General features: G+C 53.4%; 1 protein-coding gene across 5 annotated transcripts; it reads right to left on the bottom strand.

The window, feature by feature from the left end:
• Positions 1-1817: 1817 nt before the first annotated feature.
• Positions 1818-8304, bottom strand: SERPINH1 (serpin family H member 1). 5 transcript variants are annotated; one of them, XM_075415435.1, is made up of 5 exons: positions 8166-8304; positions 4859-5472; positions 4197-4295; positions 3554-3786; positions 1818-3371 (listed from the first exon to the last, which is right to left on the bottom strand). In XM_075415435.1, the coding sequence occupies exons 2-5, from the start codon at positions 5439-5441 to the stop codon at positions 3069-3071; spliced, it is 1218 nt and encodes a 405-aa protein (XP_075271550.1). In that variant the 5' UTR covers positions 5442-5472; positions 8166-8304; the 3' UTR covers positions 1818-3068. The 5 variants fall into 5 exon arrangements, with proteins under 5 accessions (XP_075271550.1, XP_075271559.1, XP_075271566.1 ...); XM_075415444.1 differs by having other exon boundaries at positions 4859-5475; XM_075415451.1 differs by lacking the exon at positions 8166-8304 and adding an exon at positions 6369-6568.
• Positions 8305-18443: the final 10139 nt, after the last annotated feature.

The following is an 18443-nucleotide window of genomic DNA, read 5'->3' on the forward strand; positions in this document are numbered from 1 at the left end:
TGTTCTGGGCTGCTGTGGTTCGTGCTGGAGATGGCTTCTGTAATTGTGTGGTGAAAGACGCTGATGCGGCACGCAGCCGGCGCTTTTCCAGTCTGTGGAGCTGCACACGGATGCGTGTGCCTGCCCGTCCCAGACGTGCTGTTCTGGCACAGGCACAAGGGAAAACGTCCGTGGCTTTTGTTTTGCTTGTGACAGAGTGGCAGAAGGCTGCACGCTTGACTGGAGAGCGGGTTAAACCCTTCCCAGCAGTGGAAGGAGTCAGGCCGGCAGGGTCTGACGCTGCTGGGTTTTCCAGCTGGGGAACACATACGTAGCTGTGTGGCTGCAGCAGTGGTGCAGGTTCTTGCAGTTCCTCCTCCTCTGTTGCCCTCGATTGCATCCCAGCTAGAGCAGCTTTGGGTTGTAGGGTCGGGAAGGCTGGTCCCTGGGGCTGACAGCTCACTTTTTATTCCTGTGCTGCCATGTTTTGACAGCTGTTTGCTGCTGGGTTAAGCCTGCTCTGAGCATGGCAGCAAGTCCTTTACCTGTGAAGCAGTAAAGATGCTGGATACTTGCAGTTTCAGGAGAAAAATTTAAAAGTAAAGTAAAAAGCCAACCTGCAAATAGTGTTCCTTTCCCATGACGGATGTGTCATGGGAAGTCATCTGTTGTTGTGTATTAAGTGTACTTTTGGTCCATAATTACCAGATTAAGCAAGCTGTATTGGATTTAAGGATGGCAAAGAACCTCTCTAAACTCTTTCAAGAGTTTTTTGTCTCCACCCAAACCCTGCAAGTGACTCTGGCTGCCAGAGGTTCACTGAAAAAAGTTTTATTGCAAAATTATACAACTGTCATTGTGTGGTACAAGAACAGACAATAAAAGCCATCAGACGCCTGCATCCACATGATGCAAATAATTCACAATATCCCACAGTGTGTTCTTGCCTTGCCCACCCCTTTTACCCCCCCGTCCCACCCCCCCAGTCCTCCGTAACGTGCTACGGCGTGTGGGTTTTGCTGCGCTGATTCACCGGGCAGTGTCTAGCACACACTGGGCTTCAGGCTTCCCATGCCTTTGGGTACATCCCTGTGGATTGCCTCCTACCTCCCAGCACAGTGGGGAAAAGCACCTGGGAATGAGATCTGGGAAGAGGCTGAATGGCAAGAATCTCCCTTTCCCTCTGGCTTGGACAGGAATTAGGGCAGACAAGCTTTTCTGCGATTGTGTAACCTTGCAAACCTGGAGCAGGCATGGTCGGGTCAAACTCAGGGGTGCAGGCTGCTCTGTTTTTGCCTGTAGAAAACGCCCAGTAAGAGACTTCGTAGTTGTAACTTAATAAATAAGTGGAAATAGTCCTGTGTATGGTCTGAGAATATGCAGTATTGGGCTTCTGCGTAGCAACCCGACAGCAAGCACATTGGCAGGGAAATAAAAATAACAGCCAAGCAATGCAGTCGCTGCCCTTGCTGGTTTCAAATAGCTGGCACTTACACTGTGATGCACAGAGTTCTCTCATTTCAATAATCTTGTCATTACTTGCTTTGCGATGTCTCTCAGTGCGTAGCAAAGCTTACCTGACGCACGCTTCAGTGCTCATGGGATCATACCAATTGCTTCTTTAAATAGATTTAACCTGATGATAGCCCTTAGAGAGAAGAAGATAGGAAAAGCCTCCAAGTCTAGGCTGGAGCAGGCTGTGAAACTTGTTAATTATCAGACATAAATACGAGTATAACTATAAATACATTTCTTTTTCAGCATGCCCTTATCCAGGTCAGCCAGCAGGGAGCTAAAGGATCACAAGAGGAGAGGAGCTTCAGAAGAGGGTCATGAGGACATCAGGTAATGGAAGCTCTAAAGCTTTGTGTTTAAAGAAGAAAGTGTTTGTGAACCTGATCCACCTCCCCTTGAGAAGCCGGCACCAGGAGTCCCTTGGCTGCTGTGGGAGCTGATGGGTACCAGCCCTGGTCATAACTAGGAGAACCTTCACAGTGGTAACTGGCTCCTTCCCAGCCCTAAGTGCTGATGCGGAAGCACCAAGAGAAGTGGAGTTGCCGTTTGCCTGGTACATGGTGTTTTATTTAATTCCACATGTCAGCCCAAGAGCCCCCATGGTGATCCCCAGAGGGGTGGAGCACAGCCATTTCTGTTATGCAGGAGTGTTGAAGGGACCTCAGGTTTATCTTTCTAGAATCACAGAATTATAGAATGGTTTGGGTTGGAAGAGACCTTAAAGATCATCTGGTTCCAACCCCCCTGCCATGAGCAGGGACATCTTCCACTAGACCAGGTTGCTCAGAGCTCCATCCAAGTGCTCTTTGGCCTCTCTGCTGACACCCCTAAGCCACTTCGCTGTGCATGCGTTGAGCAGAGCTGCACTGGGCTTTGCAGTGAGTGTTCTAGCTAAGGAGCTGATGACCTGCTGCGGTTGAAGCATCCAAGTCATCCAGAGCAGGGCTGGGCAGGACAGAAGGGCACAACTCCACACAATCTCCGTTCTCACATGCTGGCACGGTCCTGCTCTGCTCCCAGGGCCACAGAGGGGGCCGGACTGCAGAATCGGCCCTTTGTGCTCTGTGACATACCATGGAAGAGAGAAGAGAGAAGCAAAGACCAACTGCAAAGCGACCGGAGCGGCTCTGGTGTGGTGCCGCACGGCATCAAAGGGGGAGAAAAGTTAAGTGGCAGAGCTAAACATGCAGAAGCATTTGAGATGGAAGGGTGGAGGGCGCTTGCCTTTGCAGGGCTGCGGGTAGCAGCAAGGTACTTGGCAGGAGACTTAACTCTAGTGCAGGGAGGAGCTAGACCATCAGCCCGAACATCTCAGAGGAGGGTGCCTGTTCCCTTCCACTCCCGGTGACCCTCTTGTGGCAGGCTCCCCTGTTTCCCTCTGGAGGTGGGTTTGTGCAATAAGTATTTCGGGGTGAGGTAAAGTGTATGCTGGTTTCCCATCACAATGCACCCTGGTCTGAATAGCACCCATAGTTCGAGAAGGATACAAAATAGTGTTTCCCCTTTTTTGAAATCCCCCCCACTAAAAAAACCACACAAACCAAAACTCTGGAAGAAAAAAAAACTACCCATGACTACAACTCATCACGCATCTTGTCCCCTTTGGGCCTCACGAGCCTGCCGATGAAGAGAATGGAGTTGGTTTTACTGTCCTTGATCATGAAGATGAAGGGGTGGTCAGCATAGAAGAGCTTGGGGTTCCTCATCTCCTCTCGGCCGTAGATGTCAGCATCGTAGGGGTTCCCGTCTGTGTCCCATTCAAGAGCAGCAGCGTGGAAGACGTTGGACAGGTAAAGGTCTTTCTTGCCAGAGATCTTTGACAAATCAGCCTTGGTTTTGTCAATGGCTTCTGTCAGGCCCAGATCAGCCAAGTGTTTCTAGGAGGAGAAAAGAGGTCAGCAACCCTCCCAGAGATGACACAGTGCAATCCTTTCTGGCCATCGTTAGTCTAGCCGCTGGAAAAAGGACGACAGGCACGGATAACCCATCATCTCACTATCTTCTCTCCCACCCCAAAGAACTATCAGGCCCCACTGCTTTCTTTAAGGACGTCCTTTACCTGAAGGTCATGGCTGACTTCCAGGACGACTTTAGGCAGTGAGATGGCCACTGATCTCTTCTTCATCTTGCCAGCCCAGGATTTTAGCTGCTCCCTGTTCAGCAGTTTCTCCACCCTCTCCAGAGGCTCCACGTGGTTTGGCATGATAAAGATCATGCTGGAGAGCTTGTGAGCCAGTGGCATCTCTACCACCTGGAGCTTCTCTGTCTCATCATCGTAGTAATTGTAGAGACCTTCAAATCAGAAGCAGGAAATGGTGAGATACGTGGCAGAGGCAAAGCTACTCACAACTTTGTTGCGAATTCACCCCAGATTTTCCCCAGCCACCAAGGGAAGCAGGTCTGAACGCTGTTTTGGGAACTGGCCCGGCATTATTGGCGTTGGCAACAACTCAAAACGGTGGCTCTCATTTGTGTGATGAGCTAGGATTTATTCCTAACAGCCAAGCACCCAGTAGTAAACATGGATCCTCTCTGCTCGTAGAGAGACTGAATCAGCAGAACAAGCACACCCTGCTTTGTTCTCTCTTGCTGCCCATGAGTCAAAACAACCTTGGAAGCAGCTGGTGGACAACTGGGTAACAGAGCAGCAGTGAGCATAACTCCAGCTGGTCTTGACATGGGGCAGGAGGTTTGCAACTCACCTGTGCGATGCATCATCGGAACTCCCACAGTGTAGGAACGGGTCACCATGAAGCCACGGTTGTCCACCATCTTATGATGGAACTTCTCATCCCAGTGAGCTACAGGAGAGAGAAATTCAGCTTTAAGAAATGGGAATGGGTGGTAAGAGAAGGCTGCGAGGGGACCTAATAAATGCTCATAAATATCTGAAGGGTGGGTTTCAGGAGGATGGGGCGAAGCTCTTTTCAGTGGTGCCCAGTGACAGGACAAGGGGCAATGGGCACAAACTGAAGCAGAGGAAGTTCCGTCTGAACATGAGGAAGAACTTCTTCCCTCTGAGGGTGACGGAGCACTGGAACAGGCTGCCCAGGGAGGTTGTTGAGTCTCCTTCTCTGGAGATATTCAAGACCTGCCTGGACAAGGTCCTGTGCAGCCTGCTGTAGGTGACCCTGCTTCGGCAGGAGGGTTGGACTAGATGACCCACAGAGGTCCCTTCCAACCCCTACTATTCTGTGATTCTGTGGTTCTGTAGTTTCATGCACAGTTCCTGACTACTTGATCTGTAAAGGAGCATGCCTCCAGTGGACCTAGGATTTGTTCACCTTCCCATTTGGGCTGCTACGTGTTGGCTCAGGCTAGGTTTTGAGTCACTTTTGTATCAAGAACTGAGGGTAGAACTTACGCTTGAAGAACATGGCATTGACAATGAGAGCCCCATCGGTTTTCTCAACATCTTTCGTGACCTCTGGGAGTTTCCCGTCCGTGGTCTGGGCTGCCCACTCGTTAATGGATTTCAGGGCGCTCCTCTTGTCTCGGAAGTTGATCTTGGAGTGCTCGTAGTTGTAGTGTTTCTTGCTGTTCTTCACAAAGTCATCGGCGAAGTTGATGGAGGCAGGGCCATACAAACGGTTGCCGATCTTCCAGGTGACGTTGCGGGCCGTGCTGTTGCTGACCTCGTTCAGGAGCTCGGACAACCCGCTGTGCACGTAGTCGTCGTTCAGTTTGTCTGCGCTGAGCACTGCTTTGGCTTGGGAGGCGGTTGTGGCCTTGCCCCCGAGAGACACGAGGCCGAGGGAAGAGGCCACGACCACGGGGGACAGCAGGATGTTCTCCATGTTCTTGTCTTTCGCCATGGCGTGGTAGAGGTTGAAGGCCAGCGTCGTGCTGCGGTCAGCCAGCGTTGTTGCCTTGTCGCTCAGCTTCCTGTCCTCCGAGGGCACGGCTGCAGCGAGGCCGCAGAGGGCAAGCACCAGGATAACCCACATGGCTTCAGCAACACCCAACACCTCTGAGGACCTGCTGAGCAAGAAGACCTCACCATCAGCATGATTCAAGCCCGTCCTGGAGCATTCGGAGACCCCAAGGGTTCTTCCAGTGAAACCCACTCCTAGGCTCTAGTGATAGCCAGACCATCTGCATCAACGCTTCACTCGGGCTGCAACGATCCCAAGTCCACGCTGGGCTTTCCCCTGAGCAACAAGAGCCCAGGCTGCGCTCTGGCATGCAGAGCCTGTGCATTTTGAATGAAAGCTTCGTTTTTAAGCAATTTTGCTCTATTACTATATGTTCATGTACAGTAAATGATTCAAGGAGGGGCCAGGGAATGGAAGCAACAGTTATTTCTGTCCCCAGAGTAGCAGGTCAAACCTCTGCCCCGCTCAGGAAAAAGCTAAAAGCGAGATGTTTCTGCTGCCCAAGGGCCACGTAGCACAGTGCTGCTGCCTGTCGAGCTGTTGGGGTCAGCGTACAGCGGGGATCATCTCTGGGGACCCCAGCTCCGTACCCAAACGCTCAGCTTTGTAGGCACTAGATGGAGCACATGAGCTTCCACCAAGCTAAGCCAGAGGGGCCCCTTGAGAAGATCCAAGGCTGCCTGGTCAGCTCTGTCTTAGTTTTGCCTGTACAACCCTGCCAGGGAGGCAGCGGGACAGAGGAAGGTGGTGGACCCCTCCTTTCCCCCAGCAGAGCCCCTTCCCAGTACGTTCATGCGTTGGGTAGACGCGTCTCATCACAACACAAGCGCGCCCGTCCCCAGCGAGGGCTCCGAGCTCCCAGCCTCGATAAATCTGCAGACCGACCAGTCCTAAATGCCGTGCCTGAAAGCTCTCTGAAGCTCATCCCGCCTGCCTCCGAGGCCACAACCTGTCCCCAGACCTCCCCTCCCTCCTGACTTCCCGCTGCCCTCACCAAACCTTCCCAACGGCACATCCCCGGGGCTTAAAATTCCACCTCCACGCCCCAAACCAGCTTTTCCTCAACAGGTTGCTTCATGCCCAAGGGTACTCCGGTGAAGTTTCGGTCTTGCTCCTCTGCCCCCCCCCGGCCCTGCTCCTGGCCAGCCTCAGAGCCTGCTCCTTGCGTGCGGAGACAAGGGAGGGCTGCGACGGGGCAGCGTCAGGGTTAAAGCGCGCAGAGGAGGAAGCGAAGGGCCCGCTGGGATTACATAGGGAAGGAAGCACGCAGACAGCCCCAAGCAAAAAGAGCTCGCAGTTGCACCAGAGACCCTTTGCCAGAGCTGGAATTAGTAGCTTCAGGGAGGCAATTTATATCCTAAAATCCTTCTGGGAGCAAGCCTTCCGTTGAAGGGAAGAGCTTTGCTCCCTAAGAGTAAAAAACTTGTGCAACAGCCTCAAAACTGCCCCTTGACAGCAATGGGTGTGGCAAGCATTTAAAATCTGAAGGTTTTGGGCTTTTTTTTTCCTTCCCTTTTATTTCTAGAGATACCTTGAAACTCTTTCATAGTGAGGTCAACGTTTGCCTTTTTCATTCTGAAAGAAAACAGATACATGGAGTAGTTCTCTTGCGAGCGCCGCTGACATCCCTCAGCTTAAAAAAGGTTCGTTACTCAGAGACTGGCGAGGAATCCGGCCGGGCGACGAGCGACGCAGCCCGCGGCGGCGAGGCGGAGAAATTTTGCCCATCCTTAGATTACGGCCGAGATTATCGGTGAATTCATAACCCAGGGTGAAAACAGAGGGAATATCGGGGTGGGGTGGGGGGAGAATGCGCCGCCGATGACATCCTCTCCTGCGTTTGTACAGCCCAGCCCTGTGCCAGCGTGGCATCCGGCAGACCCCCTCGGGGCTGCGGGGACCCGCTCTCCCGGCCGGATTTGGAGGTGCCGGCGCCCACGACAGCCAGCCAGAGGCACGCACCCAAATACCTCTGGGTTTTTATTGTATATAATATACATATTATATATGTATGTGGGTATTTTATACATGTTATTTATATATTATATACCATTTATATATTATTTTTATATATTGTATTTATATATACTCTATTTATTACTATTTTATTTATATAATCCAGAGGACTGGATTTCTCCCCTCGCCAAGACAAAGCCGCAGGGACGGAGGCGTGCAAGCGAAAAGGCCTCTTCCATGTCAGCAGAAGGAGGTGACGCTTCGTTACGAGGGGCAGAAGGACAGGGTTAGTCAGGCCGCAGCGAGGGTTCTCCCTCCTGCGCTGGGCTGGTGCCCAGGGTCCCGCAGGCTCCCAGGCTGGGCAGGAGCTGGAGGCTTTCCCCTCCCAGGGCTGCTCCGGGACCACTCGGACCGGGTTGGTGCTTCCCTTATCCCCCCTTTTCTCTTTCTTCACCCCCTGAAAGTTTCTCCAGGGTGCAAAACCGGGGTGCGACCGTCTCTGGCAAACTGGAGGGGGGGGGGGGGGGGGGGGCGGGGAAGGATCTTTTTCTCCAAAACCAGAGAAAGCTTGTAGGGCAGCCTGCATCCCACCCATATCCCCAACGCAAGCTACCCCCCAAGCACCCCTCCTTCCCCCATGTAACCCCCCAAGCACCCCCCTTTCCCCCATGCACCCCATTTTCCCCATGCAATCCCCCCTCCCCCCCCCCCCCGACTTCCCCAACCTATGGGGCCAGCCCGGAGCACGCAGGACCCCAAAATAACCCCCTCCCTGCTGCAATCTCAGCTTGGCCGCATCCTGCCAGCCCTGGGTGCCCCCGGTACCCCCCACCCCGTTACCTGCGGTGGGGGCCGGGCCGCTGCTCCTCTGGGCTGCCCTGTGCACCTCCCGCTCCCGCGGAGGGGGTATATAAGGGTCCGGGGAGAAACTTCTGGAAAGTTGGGAAAAAACCCTCTTAAAACCCGCCTGGGGAGGGAGAGGAAGGGGAGGATCCGCTGGAGCTGTCCCGGCCTCCCGCCAATGGCTGCGGGCCGGGGGGGGAGTGTGGGATGCGGGGTCCCTCCGGCTGCCGGAGCGGGGGGGAGGGCTCTCCCAAGCCAAAACGGTGTTTTTTGCAGCTTTTGCAGCTTTAACGGGTTCTGGTTCGTCTGGTTCCCCCCCCCTTCCTGGTAGCTCTCGAGGCTGGGTGGTTGTTGGTTCGTGTGATTTATTTATTTTTACGGAGATGTCAGCCCTCCATGAAGTCTCGAAGGGCTTCAGCCACGACCGGAGCAGTCACAGGCGGGGAATATTTAACAGCCGCATCCCGGTTCAAACCACATCTTGCCATCTGAAATGTACCCCCCCCATTTGGGTGAGACCCCGGAGGACCCGCGTTCGCTGTGCCGGGACGTGATGGCCAAGTTAGAGAGCAAGAGATTCACAGGACCATAGGATGCTTTGGGTTGGAAAGGACCTTCAGAGGTCACCTAGCCCAACCCCCCCCCAGTGAGCAGGGACATCTGCAACTGGATCAGTATCATAGAATCATGGAATGGTTTGGGTTGGAAGGGACCTTAAAGATCATCTGGTTCCAACCCCCCTGCCATCAGCAGGGACATCTTCCACCAGACCAGGTTGCTCAGAGCTCCATCCAACCTGGCCTTGAACACTGCCAGGGAGGGGGCAGCCACAGCTTCTCTGGGCAACCTGTGCCAGTGTTTCACCACCCTCATGGGGAAGAATTTATTCCTAATATCTAATCTAAATCTGCCCGCTTTTAGTTAAGAGCCGTCCCCCCCTTGTCCTATCGCTGCACACCCTTGTGAAAAGCCCCTCTCCATCCTTCCTGTAGGACCCCTTCAGGCACCACTGGCAGCTGCTCTAAGGTCACCCCGGAGCCTTCTCTTCTCCAGGCTGAACAGCCCCAACTCCCTCAGCCTGTCCTCATAGGAGAGGTGCTCCAGCCCTCGGATCATCTTCGTGTCCCTCCTCTGGACCCGCTTCAACACATCCATGTCCTTCCTATGTTGGGGGCCCCAGACCTGGATGCAGTGTGAGCTTCCTCTTATTGCTGTATCCCACAGACACCGGTTTTCCATCCATCTCTCCACCAGCACTAACACCCACCTCTCCTTTTCTCCAGCAGCAGGTAAACCTCCCACCCAGCACATCTTCCAAACTTCCAAATTTCCCCCCGCTGAAAGCACCTGCTCAGTTGGGGGCTGTTCTTCATCGTAGCATAACACAGTGGCAAAATCCTCACGTCTGGCAAACTCATGCAGTTAAGAAAGGCGTTATGGCAGCAAATATTCACAGCCCCAAAGTGATGATGAAGGAGTTAAACGCTCATGCCGCCCGGTTGCCGGTCTGCCTGGCTGAGCGCGCTTGCAGCGGAGTGTGTGCCACAGAGAAGTTTCTGCGCTGAGTCACGAGTACTGAGCACCACTTAGTTTCAACCCTGTCACATTTTAAACCGGCATGGGATTTTTTTTCACGGCAATCTGGGATACAGTGATATGCTAGGTACCACCCAGTAATTCAGCACCATCCTCACCGATGGTTACTACCTTAGCAGAAGGATGGGTTGTTTCACTGATGCCTACGTCTTCCCTTGCTTCTAATCACCATGTAATTTCATTTTTTCCCCTCTGGTTTCGGGTCTGCGAGTTTCTCCACTTCCCTCGGAAGACAGGGTTCTCGGCAGGTTGCTACCTGTTGTTGCTATAGTGGAAAACACCATCTGATTTTTGTCTTCTGGCTTTGAATATTCTTCCCTCAGACCTGGGCTGTTGTCTTGCAAGCACCTTGCATTGGGATCGTCTCATCTTTCCACTATCCATTTCCCTGCACAACATCAGTCCACTGAATCTAGAAGATGGCATCAAAAAAATGACATTTTTCTTCTGCCTAAACCGTTCAGATGATGCTGTGTGAGTATCTACTCCACACCTCAAATGAGGGGAGCTCTTTGAGCCCTCCCCGTACAAAATCTTCCGCCAGCTGCAATAAACCAGCTCCCTAGAACTCAAAATAACAAAACTCAGAATAACAAAGCAAAATGTGTGCTTGTAGGACGATTGCTCACAGCACGGTTTGCAGCAACAAGACCTTGATAGCAGGGTATCCGATGAGGAGGGGTTTGTTCTGGTCACTGGGTGCTTGCTTCTGGCTGGGAGAAAGATTGTCCCGTTTGCCCGTTCCCGGTAGCTTTTGTCACGGCTGAATTGATCTGTGCGGTGTTGTCTGCACAAAAGCTGTTACAGGGGAAAAGTGCCAAGGGGTCTCACTCACGGGGCGGCCCTTTGGGTGCCAAGCATGAAGTCAGATGCCTGAAGGCTCCTGGGTTCACGTGATTTTTATTTTTTTTTTTCCCTTTTTCAGTGGCATGTGTGGAGAAGGAAATACCTGAATAAATCACGTTTCCAGCTGACATCTTCCCTGGGCGTTTTGCATCCAAGCAGGTACCTTACACCGCAGTCTTTAATGATAACATGCCTAAACACGATGATGATCAGAGATCAGCTTCCTTCTGGGAGACATTCAGTGGGAGAGAGAGGTTTGAAGTACTGTAAGCATCGTATTTTGTGTACACTGGTGTATATTTGGAGCAATATTCTTGGCTTTGTGTCTGTGTAAATGATCAGAATGTGGCCCCAGGGTTTTTATAGCACAACAACCTCATGCGATGCTACAGGCTTGGGGAGGAGTAGCTGGAGAGCTGCCCGGCGGGAAAGGACCTTGGGGTGCTGGTCGACAGCCGGCTGACCATGAGCCAGCAGTGTGCCCAGGTGGCCAAGAAGGCCAACGGCATCCTGACTTGGATCAGGAATGGTGTGGCCAGCAGGAGCAGGGAGGGGATCGTGCCCCTGGACTTGGCACTGGTGAGGCCACACCTGGAGTGCTGTGTTCAGTTTTGGGCGCCTCGCTCCAAGAAGGACATTGAGGGGCTGGAGCGTGTCCAGAGAAGGGCAGTGAGGCTGGGGAGGGGTCTGGGGAACAAGTCTGATGGGGAGCGGCTGAGGGAGCTGGGGCTGTTGAGTCTGGAGAAGAGGAGGCTGAGGGGAGACCTTCTCACTCTCTACAGCTCCTTGACAGGAGGGTGCAGTGAGGGGGGGTTGGTCTCTTCTCCCAAGTAACCAGCGACAGGACAAGAGGCAATGGCCTCAAGTTGTGTCAGGGAAGGTTCAGATTGGATATCGGGAAAAATTTCTTCACTGAAAGAGTGGTCAGGCCTTGGCCCAGGCTGCCCAGGGCAGTGGTGGAGTCCCCATCCCTGGAGGGGTTCAAAAACCTTGTAGATGTGGCCCTTTGGGACATGGTTTAGCAGGCATGGTGGGGTTGGGTTGGTGGTTGGACTTGATGATCTCAGATGTCTTTTCCAACCTTAATGATTCTGTGATTCTATGATCTTTACTCTATTGCTACGTTACCATAGTGAAAAATGAATTTGCTGACAGCGAACAATCACTACACAGGTGAAATGTTACTGGTCTGTGCCAGCAGCAAGTACCAGCTGAGAAAGGAAAAAAGCTCCTTTAGACTTCCAGTGTCAGCTGGTTCTCTCTGCCAAGCTCTGAATTGCTCCACCTTCAAACCCTTTCTGTGTAATTACTTCCCATGTAAGATTTTTTTTAGTTCCTAGTGAAATTGAAAATAAACTCAAAAGCTTGTAATCTTGATCTCTCTCAATGCCTCCTAGCACCAAACTCCTTTGACACAAGCACAGGCTCTGTGCTTCAGTCCTTCCAAATGGCTTTGCCTCAGTAACGGGAATTTCGAGCTGAATAAAAGTAGTTCTTTGTGTTTGAGGACAGGCAGCCCAGCATAAAGATATTTCAAATCTTTGCCTGATATTTGAGTGTATGTTCCAGGCTATTCCTGCTGTCGCTAACTGCCACACGTTACTAATTCACCCCCCCCCAGACAACACGATCCTGAGAGCGTTGCTGTCAGAGCACCACAGTAAATCTGCAGGGCTTTAGGTTGTGAACGTCCAAAAAATGAGTAAATTCTACTCAAATATCAGCAAACAGCGTATTCATGACCGTGAACATTTTTTCCACGGCAAAAGTGCTCGGAATCGGGCTGGTTTGCATTGCAGGGGCAGATTCCTGTTGCCATCGAGCGATTTCCAAGCGTGATCGGACTCTGCAGAGGGGCCCCGGCCAGCACTCCCAGCCTCCACAGTGCCACGTCGGAGATCCGACAGCGGCGGGATGGGGGAGAGGACCGGGAAGGGGGAGCGATGCTGGGAGTTGGCTTCTTCCGTCTTCTCTGCTCCTTTAATGAGAGGGCCCGGCTGCCAAAAGACACATCCACTTCTCCAGCGCGACTCCTCCCCTCCAGCCGCCCAGCTTCCAAACGCACTTGCGCGTACGACAAAACTTGCATTTCTTTTGTCGCGAGTTATTCTGAGCGCGGTTGTGCTCCCTGGGGAGCCTCCAAATTTAAGGGGCCGCGGATCCACCGAGCTATAAACATACTTTACTAAAATTAAAACAAACCCCAAACCGTTAGTGATACGGGTCTGATCCTGCACACCCCGACAAACCAGCCGGAGATCCGCAGCCGGTTGTTGCTGTGTCTGCGCCGAGTGTGGGGGAGCTGCTGGGCTGGAGGACAGTGAAGGACTGGTGTTGGGAGTCCTTCACCCAGCTCTGCGGTTAACAGCCCATGGCCAGCCGTAAAACATCTGGACTGATGCTGTCGTGGTCGTTTGGCTTTCCTCATTTAAAGCAGTGTTACTAACTCACTTGATTATGTATTAAAGGAGCGCTTTGTTTCTACAAAAGCAAACACTGCAGTCTAACAGGCTCTTCAGACAGAACTTTTAAAATATAAACTCCAGCAGCTTTGCACGTTCACCTTTTCCTGTAGGCTGCAGCAACGCAGGAGGCTGACCCTTGTGTTCCCGTATCAGTGACGGAGTCTGTCATCTTCTAAGCTGCCACATTCTGGGCTCCATCAAGAGCAGCATGGCCAGCAGGTCGAGGGAGGGGATTCTGCCCCTTTACTCCGCTCTCGTCAGACCCCACCTGGAGTCCTGCGTCCAGCTCTGGAGCCCCCAACAGAAGAAGGACATGGATGTGTTGGAGCGGGTCCAGAGGAGGGCCACAAAGATGATCCGAGGGCTGGAGCACCTCTGCTATGAGGACAGGCTGAGGGAGTTGGGGCTGTTCAGCCTGGAGAAGAGAAGGCTGCGGGGTAACCTTACAGCACCTGCCAGTACCTGAAGGGGCCGACACGAAGGATGGAGAGGGGCTTTTCCCAAGGGTGTGTAGTGATAGGACAAGGGGGAAAGGCTCTAAACTAAAAGAGGGCAGATTTAGATGAGATATGAGGAAGAAATTCTTCGCCATGAGAGTGGTGAAACACTGGCACAGGTTGCCCAGAGAAGCTGTGGCTGCCCCCTCCCTGGCAGGGTTCAAGGCCAGGTTGGATGGAGCTCTGAAGAACCTGATCTGGTGGAAGATGTCCCTGCTGATGGCAGGGGGGTTGGAACCAGATGATCTTTAAGGCCCTCTCCGACCCAAACCATTCTATGATTCTATGATTTCTGCTTTCCAGGATCAAGCATGGTCTGTAGCAAGGATAGCTACAACGGTGACTTATAGAGTGGAGGTACTCAGTTGCTTCTTTTAACTCAGCTTTAATTAGTCAGGGGATTAAAGCTGTTCAGCAAATCCCACAGTTAAGAGCATGGGGCTAGGTAGGAGCTAGCAGGAGATCATTTTAAAACAGATCCCAGGCCATCCTGCACGCAGTTGCATCCACAGGAGGCAGATGGGGCAAATTTAGACAAATTATAATAATGTAGTTCCAGAAGTAGATACTAATGCGTGCTGAACATCCCTAATCCAGCAGGTCTGGGTGTGTTGGGTGACACAACAGCAATGGACCACAGGAACCAGTTGCTTGCCCTAAAGGTGCTTGCCTCTCCCATGGTCGCTGGTGGGGCAGAGCTAGATGAACCACGCTGGCCTAGTAGGACATTTTGTTTGTCCTCGTGAGCCTCAGAGTTTATGAGCCTCACCTCCCCTTCAGAGTGACTCAGTTACCTCTGGGGTTTCTCCGTGTTGCAGAAGAGGAAGGCAGGAATGCTCATAGCCAGTGTGGAAGAGCAGCTGAGAAGCTGTCCTCATGGTGAACATCACTTGGAGAGAGCACAGCACATGGCAGGGTTAGGTCTTGGAGGATTAAAAACCATGGGACCCGCAAAGATCATGGTGGGGGCGGCAAGAGTGAAACTGATCTTCTTTGCAGCCTCCACCTTGAATGCATCTACTCTTTCTGCAGAGGATGGAAGAGGAGACTCCTTGATACAGTCGGATTCCTAAATTTGCACGTCCCTGTTGTGTCCTCCATCCTGGTGACGGCGTTATCTCACCTGCCTGCAAGGGTGAGACGGAGGTGGCACTGAGGTGAATGCTCCCCTGCCTCTGCACCGCTCCTCGCTTCTCCTGCCCGCATCTGCTGGGCATCGTTTGCTCACCTAACGAGCAGGAATGGACAGAGAAGGTGACCAAGCCTTGAAGAAACCCTTCCTAAGTCAGCTCAAACCTTCTCAAATCAGTTCAACCCTCCCAAGACCGTTTCTCAGTCCCAGGAGCAGTGTTAGCACTGATTTGTCTGGGATTGCAGGAGAACTTGTATGATTCTCAGTTTCATCAGCCAAATCTCTCCCCGAACCAGAGCAAACAGATCTGGATGGAGCCTGGAAGCAGCCGCGGCTGACGGAGGGATCCGGCCTGAGCTCATCTCCTAGAGCTGTGTGAGCAGCCACAGGGGCCAGGGCCAGAGTCAACCAGTATGATTCCAGGCTCAGGTGAGTTCCCAGTAGCACTCGGACACCATGGCTTCATCTCTAGGCAAATCAAGCATGTGGTGGGTGAGGGGTTCCCCATCCAGAGCTAGTCAGAGCTCATCTGGTTCCCTGGATACCCACCTGCAAAGGCTTTGGGGGGATTCTGCTTCTCTGCTCAGCTCAAGTGCAAGCTCAGGATTGGTGCTTTAATTTTCTGCTTGCAGCATCCTCCTTCGCCACACTGAACTCATTCCTGCCGCTTAAGGCATCGTGGAGCGATGGCTTTGCAGGCAGCGACATCTTGGACTCGGGCAGAATCGCAGCCCTTTTGCCCCTCTCTGGTTTGCAGCCATGCCCAGGTCCCGGCTTGGCTGGAGGTGGAAGGCACCAGCTCTGAACAGATGACACACAAAGGATGGCAGCAAAGCTGGAAGGCTGAGCGTCCCGTGGATCTGTGCCCTGGCCTGTCTGGCCTGCAGCAGTGACGAGCCAAACTCATCTCCACCAGCCTGCTGTGCCCGGAGCTGGGGATGCTGGCCGCTGGCTTTCTGGGAGGTCACAGAATGGGTTTATACATCCTAAAGGTGCAAATTCAGCCCTTATGGATGTATACATCCACTGCAAAGCACGGGGCAGCTTTTGCTTCTTCAGCAGATGCGATGGAGGAGAAAAAGGAAGAGGAAAAGAACCGTGATTGCCCTGGAGGAGGGCGAATTCTCCATCCGCGGTATCACGCAGGTATGCCGTGGTGCACGAACAACGAACGACCGTCTAGCGAGGCCCCAGCTGCAACTTTCCCACAGGACACAGAGGAGAGAAACTCCCTTGATCGCAGTTTGTAATCCCTGTTTAATACTCCCAGAGAAAAGTTCAAAATCCACAGGGTCTCCTGCCAACATGTCGAGGGCGGGGGGGGGAAATTCCTCTGATGCTTTCGGGTGGAAGGAATGGCATCTGCGCAGCCTCGGCGGAGGTCCAGCACGGGTGACGGCGGGTCGGATTGCAAACCCCCACATGCTGCACCTTCCCGGGAGCCAGGCTATGGGGGGAAGGAGATGGGGTCCTTGTGGGCAGCCACAGCTCCGGGGCAGGAGTTTCATAGAATCATATAATGGTTTGGGTTGGAAGGGACCTTTAAAGGCCATCCAGTCCAACACCCTGCAGTGATCAGGGACATCTTCAACTGGGTCAGGTAGCTCAGAGCCCGTCCAACCTGGCCTGGAATGTTTCCAGGGATTGGGCATCTCCCACCTCTCTGGGCAACCTGGGCCAGGGTTTCACCACCCTCAGTATAAAGAATTTCTTCCTAATATCCAGCCTAAATCTCCCGTCTTTCAGTTTGAAGCCATCATCTCTTGGCCTGTCACTCCACGCCTTGTCACAAGCCCCTCTCCAGCTCTCTCACAGCCCCTCCAGGCACTGGCAGCTGCTCTAAGGTCTCCCCACAGCCTTCTCTTCCCCAGGCTGAGCAGCCCCAGCTCTCCCAGCCTTTCCTCCCAGCAGAGGGGTTCCAGCCCTCGCATCATTGCTGGGGCCTCCTCTGGCCCCGCTCCCACAGCTCCAGCTCTGTCCTGTGCTGAGGGCTCCAGAGCTGGATGCAGGACTCCCGGGGGGTCTCAGTAGAGCGGGGCAGAGGGGCAGAATCCCCTCCCTCGCCCCATGCCCACGCTGCTGGGGATGCAGCCCAGGGCACGGTTGGCCTTCGGGGCTGCCAGCTCACACTGCTGGGTCATGGCCAGCTTTTCACCCCCCAGCACCCCCAAGTCCTTCTGGGCAGGGCTGCTCTCCATCCCTTCATCCCCCAGCCTGTGTTGGTACCTGGGCTTGCCCTGACCCAGGTGCAGGACCTTGCCCTTGGCCTTGTTGAACATGACGAGGTTCACATGGGCCCACTCCTCAAGCCTGTCCAGGTCCCTCTGGGTGGCATCCTGTCCTTCTGGCATGTTGACCACACCGCTCAGCTTGGTGTCATCTGCAAACTTGCTGAGGGTGCAAGTGATCTTGCTAAGTCATTGATAAAAATATTGAACAGCACCAGTCCCAGTATGGACCCCTGAGGAACACCACCTGTCACCGGTGTCCATTTGGACATTGAGCCGTTGATGACTACCCTCTGGTTGTGACCTTCCAATCAATTCCTTATCCACCAAACAGTCCACCCATCAAATTCCTGTCTCCCAAATTTAAAGAGAAGGATGTTGTGGGGGGACTGTGTCGAAGGCTTTACAGAAGTCCAGATAGATGAGTGTGCCATCCCTGGGCAGCAAGCTGGGAGGAACCACATAGGTGGTGGATCCCATGCTGTCTCTACACTGATACAGGAGCTCTGTTTTGGGGTTGTGGCAGACCACGGGGCGCGGGACTCTGGGGTACCCTCTCCAGGCTGGCTGGATGAGCTGCCTTGGACTGCTGATACGCACTCCTCACCCCCTCCTTCTACCTCGCAGTGACTGGGACTGTCTGGATCCACCCGAAGGTTAACAGAAAGAAAAAGAAAGCGGTCAGTTCTTCAGCCACGTCAGCCCCACGAACGCCAGGGCCATCTCAAGGGCAGGCTGCGAGAGCAGGGTGAGACCAGTGGTCCGGGCTGCCGCAGCCGATTTCCCCACTGCGAGAAGCCTGAGGCAGGCAACGAGGAATGTGCCGTTCCCAGCTTTTGACCCTTTATTATAAACTACGAGCAGAGAAAGCCCAGGAACAGGGAGGTCGGTCTGCTCAGAGCTGCCCGTGGAGAGCGGGTCGCGAGGGGGAATCTCTGATGTCTTATTAAAAGCTGAGTTCCTGTCCGCGGAGACGTTAAAGCTCTTCCTCGGCTCTTCCTCGCTGCTTGTTTTCAAGAAGCGTATAGGAACTGAAAAGGTTTGAGCTCGCTGCCTTTCCTTTAAACTTGGCTGAAGCTGTCAGGAAGCTGAGAGGAGGCGCAGACCCACATCCAACCCCCCCCCGCAGCCCAGTGACAACGTTTCAGACCTCTCCTGAGGAAACGGGATGTAAAAGGAAACCATTCATCCTGGAGCCAGCTGAGGGAACAGAAACGCCCCTAAAAACCGACCCTTGCTTGGAGGCAGATCCTCCGCCAGCCAATCTTCGGCTTCCAGCGCAGAGCGGGGCGAGTTCAGCGTGTGCATGCGTGTGCATGCGTGTGCATGCGTGTGCATGCCTGCACGTGTGTAGGCACGCAAGTTACACGCCCGCCTGTCTCACCGATCTTACCGCTGTCCCTCAAAGTCGCTTGGCTGTTGGAAATTGGGTCCCCAACAAGCCCAGCCACAAAACTCTGCCGCAGGCGATGCCGGTGGAACTGGGGGGCTGGATGGAGGACAGGGCTGGT

Source organism: Opisthocomus hoazin, chromosome 1, assembly GCF_030867145.1.
Source record: "Opisthocomus hoazin isolate bOpiHoa1 chromosome 1, bOpiHoa1.hap1, whole genome shotgun sequence".
Taxonomy (NCBI): Eukaryota; Metazoa; Chordata; class Aves; order Opisthocomiformes; family Opisthocomidae; genus Opisthocomus; species Opisthocomus hoazin.

Coding starts and splice junctions, on each gene's coding strand:
- SERPINH1 (XM_075415435.1), bottom strand. CDS start 5,441: ATGTGGGTTATCCTGGTGCTTGCCCTCTGCGGCCTCGCTGCAGCCGTG. Junction 3,787..4,196: donor TCCGATGATGCATCGCACAG/GTGAGTTGCAAA, acceptor TCTGATTTGAAG/GTCTCTACAATTACTACGAT. Junction 3,372..3,553: donor AAGTCAGCCATGACCTTCAG/GTAAAGGACGTC, acceptor TTCTCCTCCTAG/AAACACTTGGCTGATCTGGG.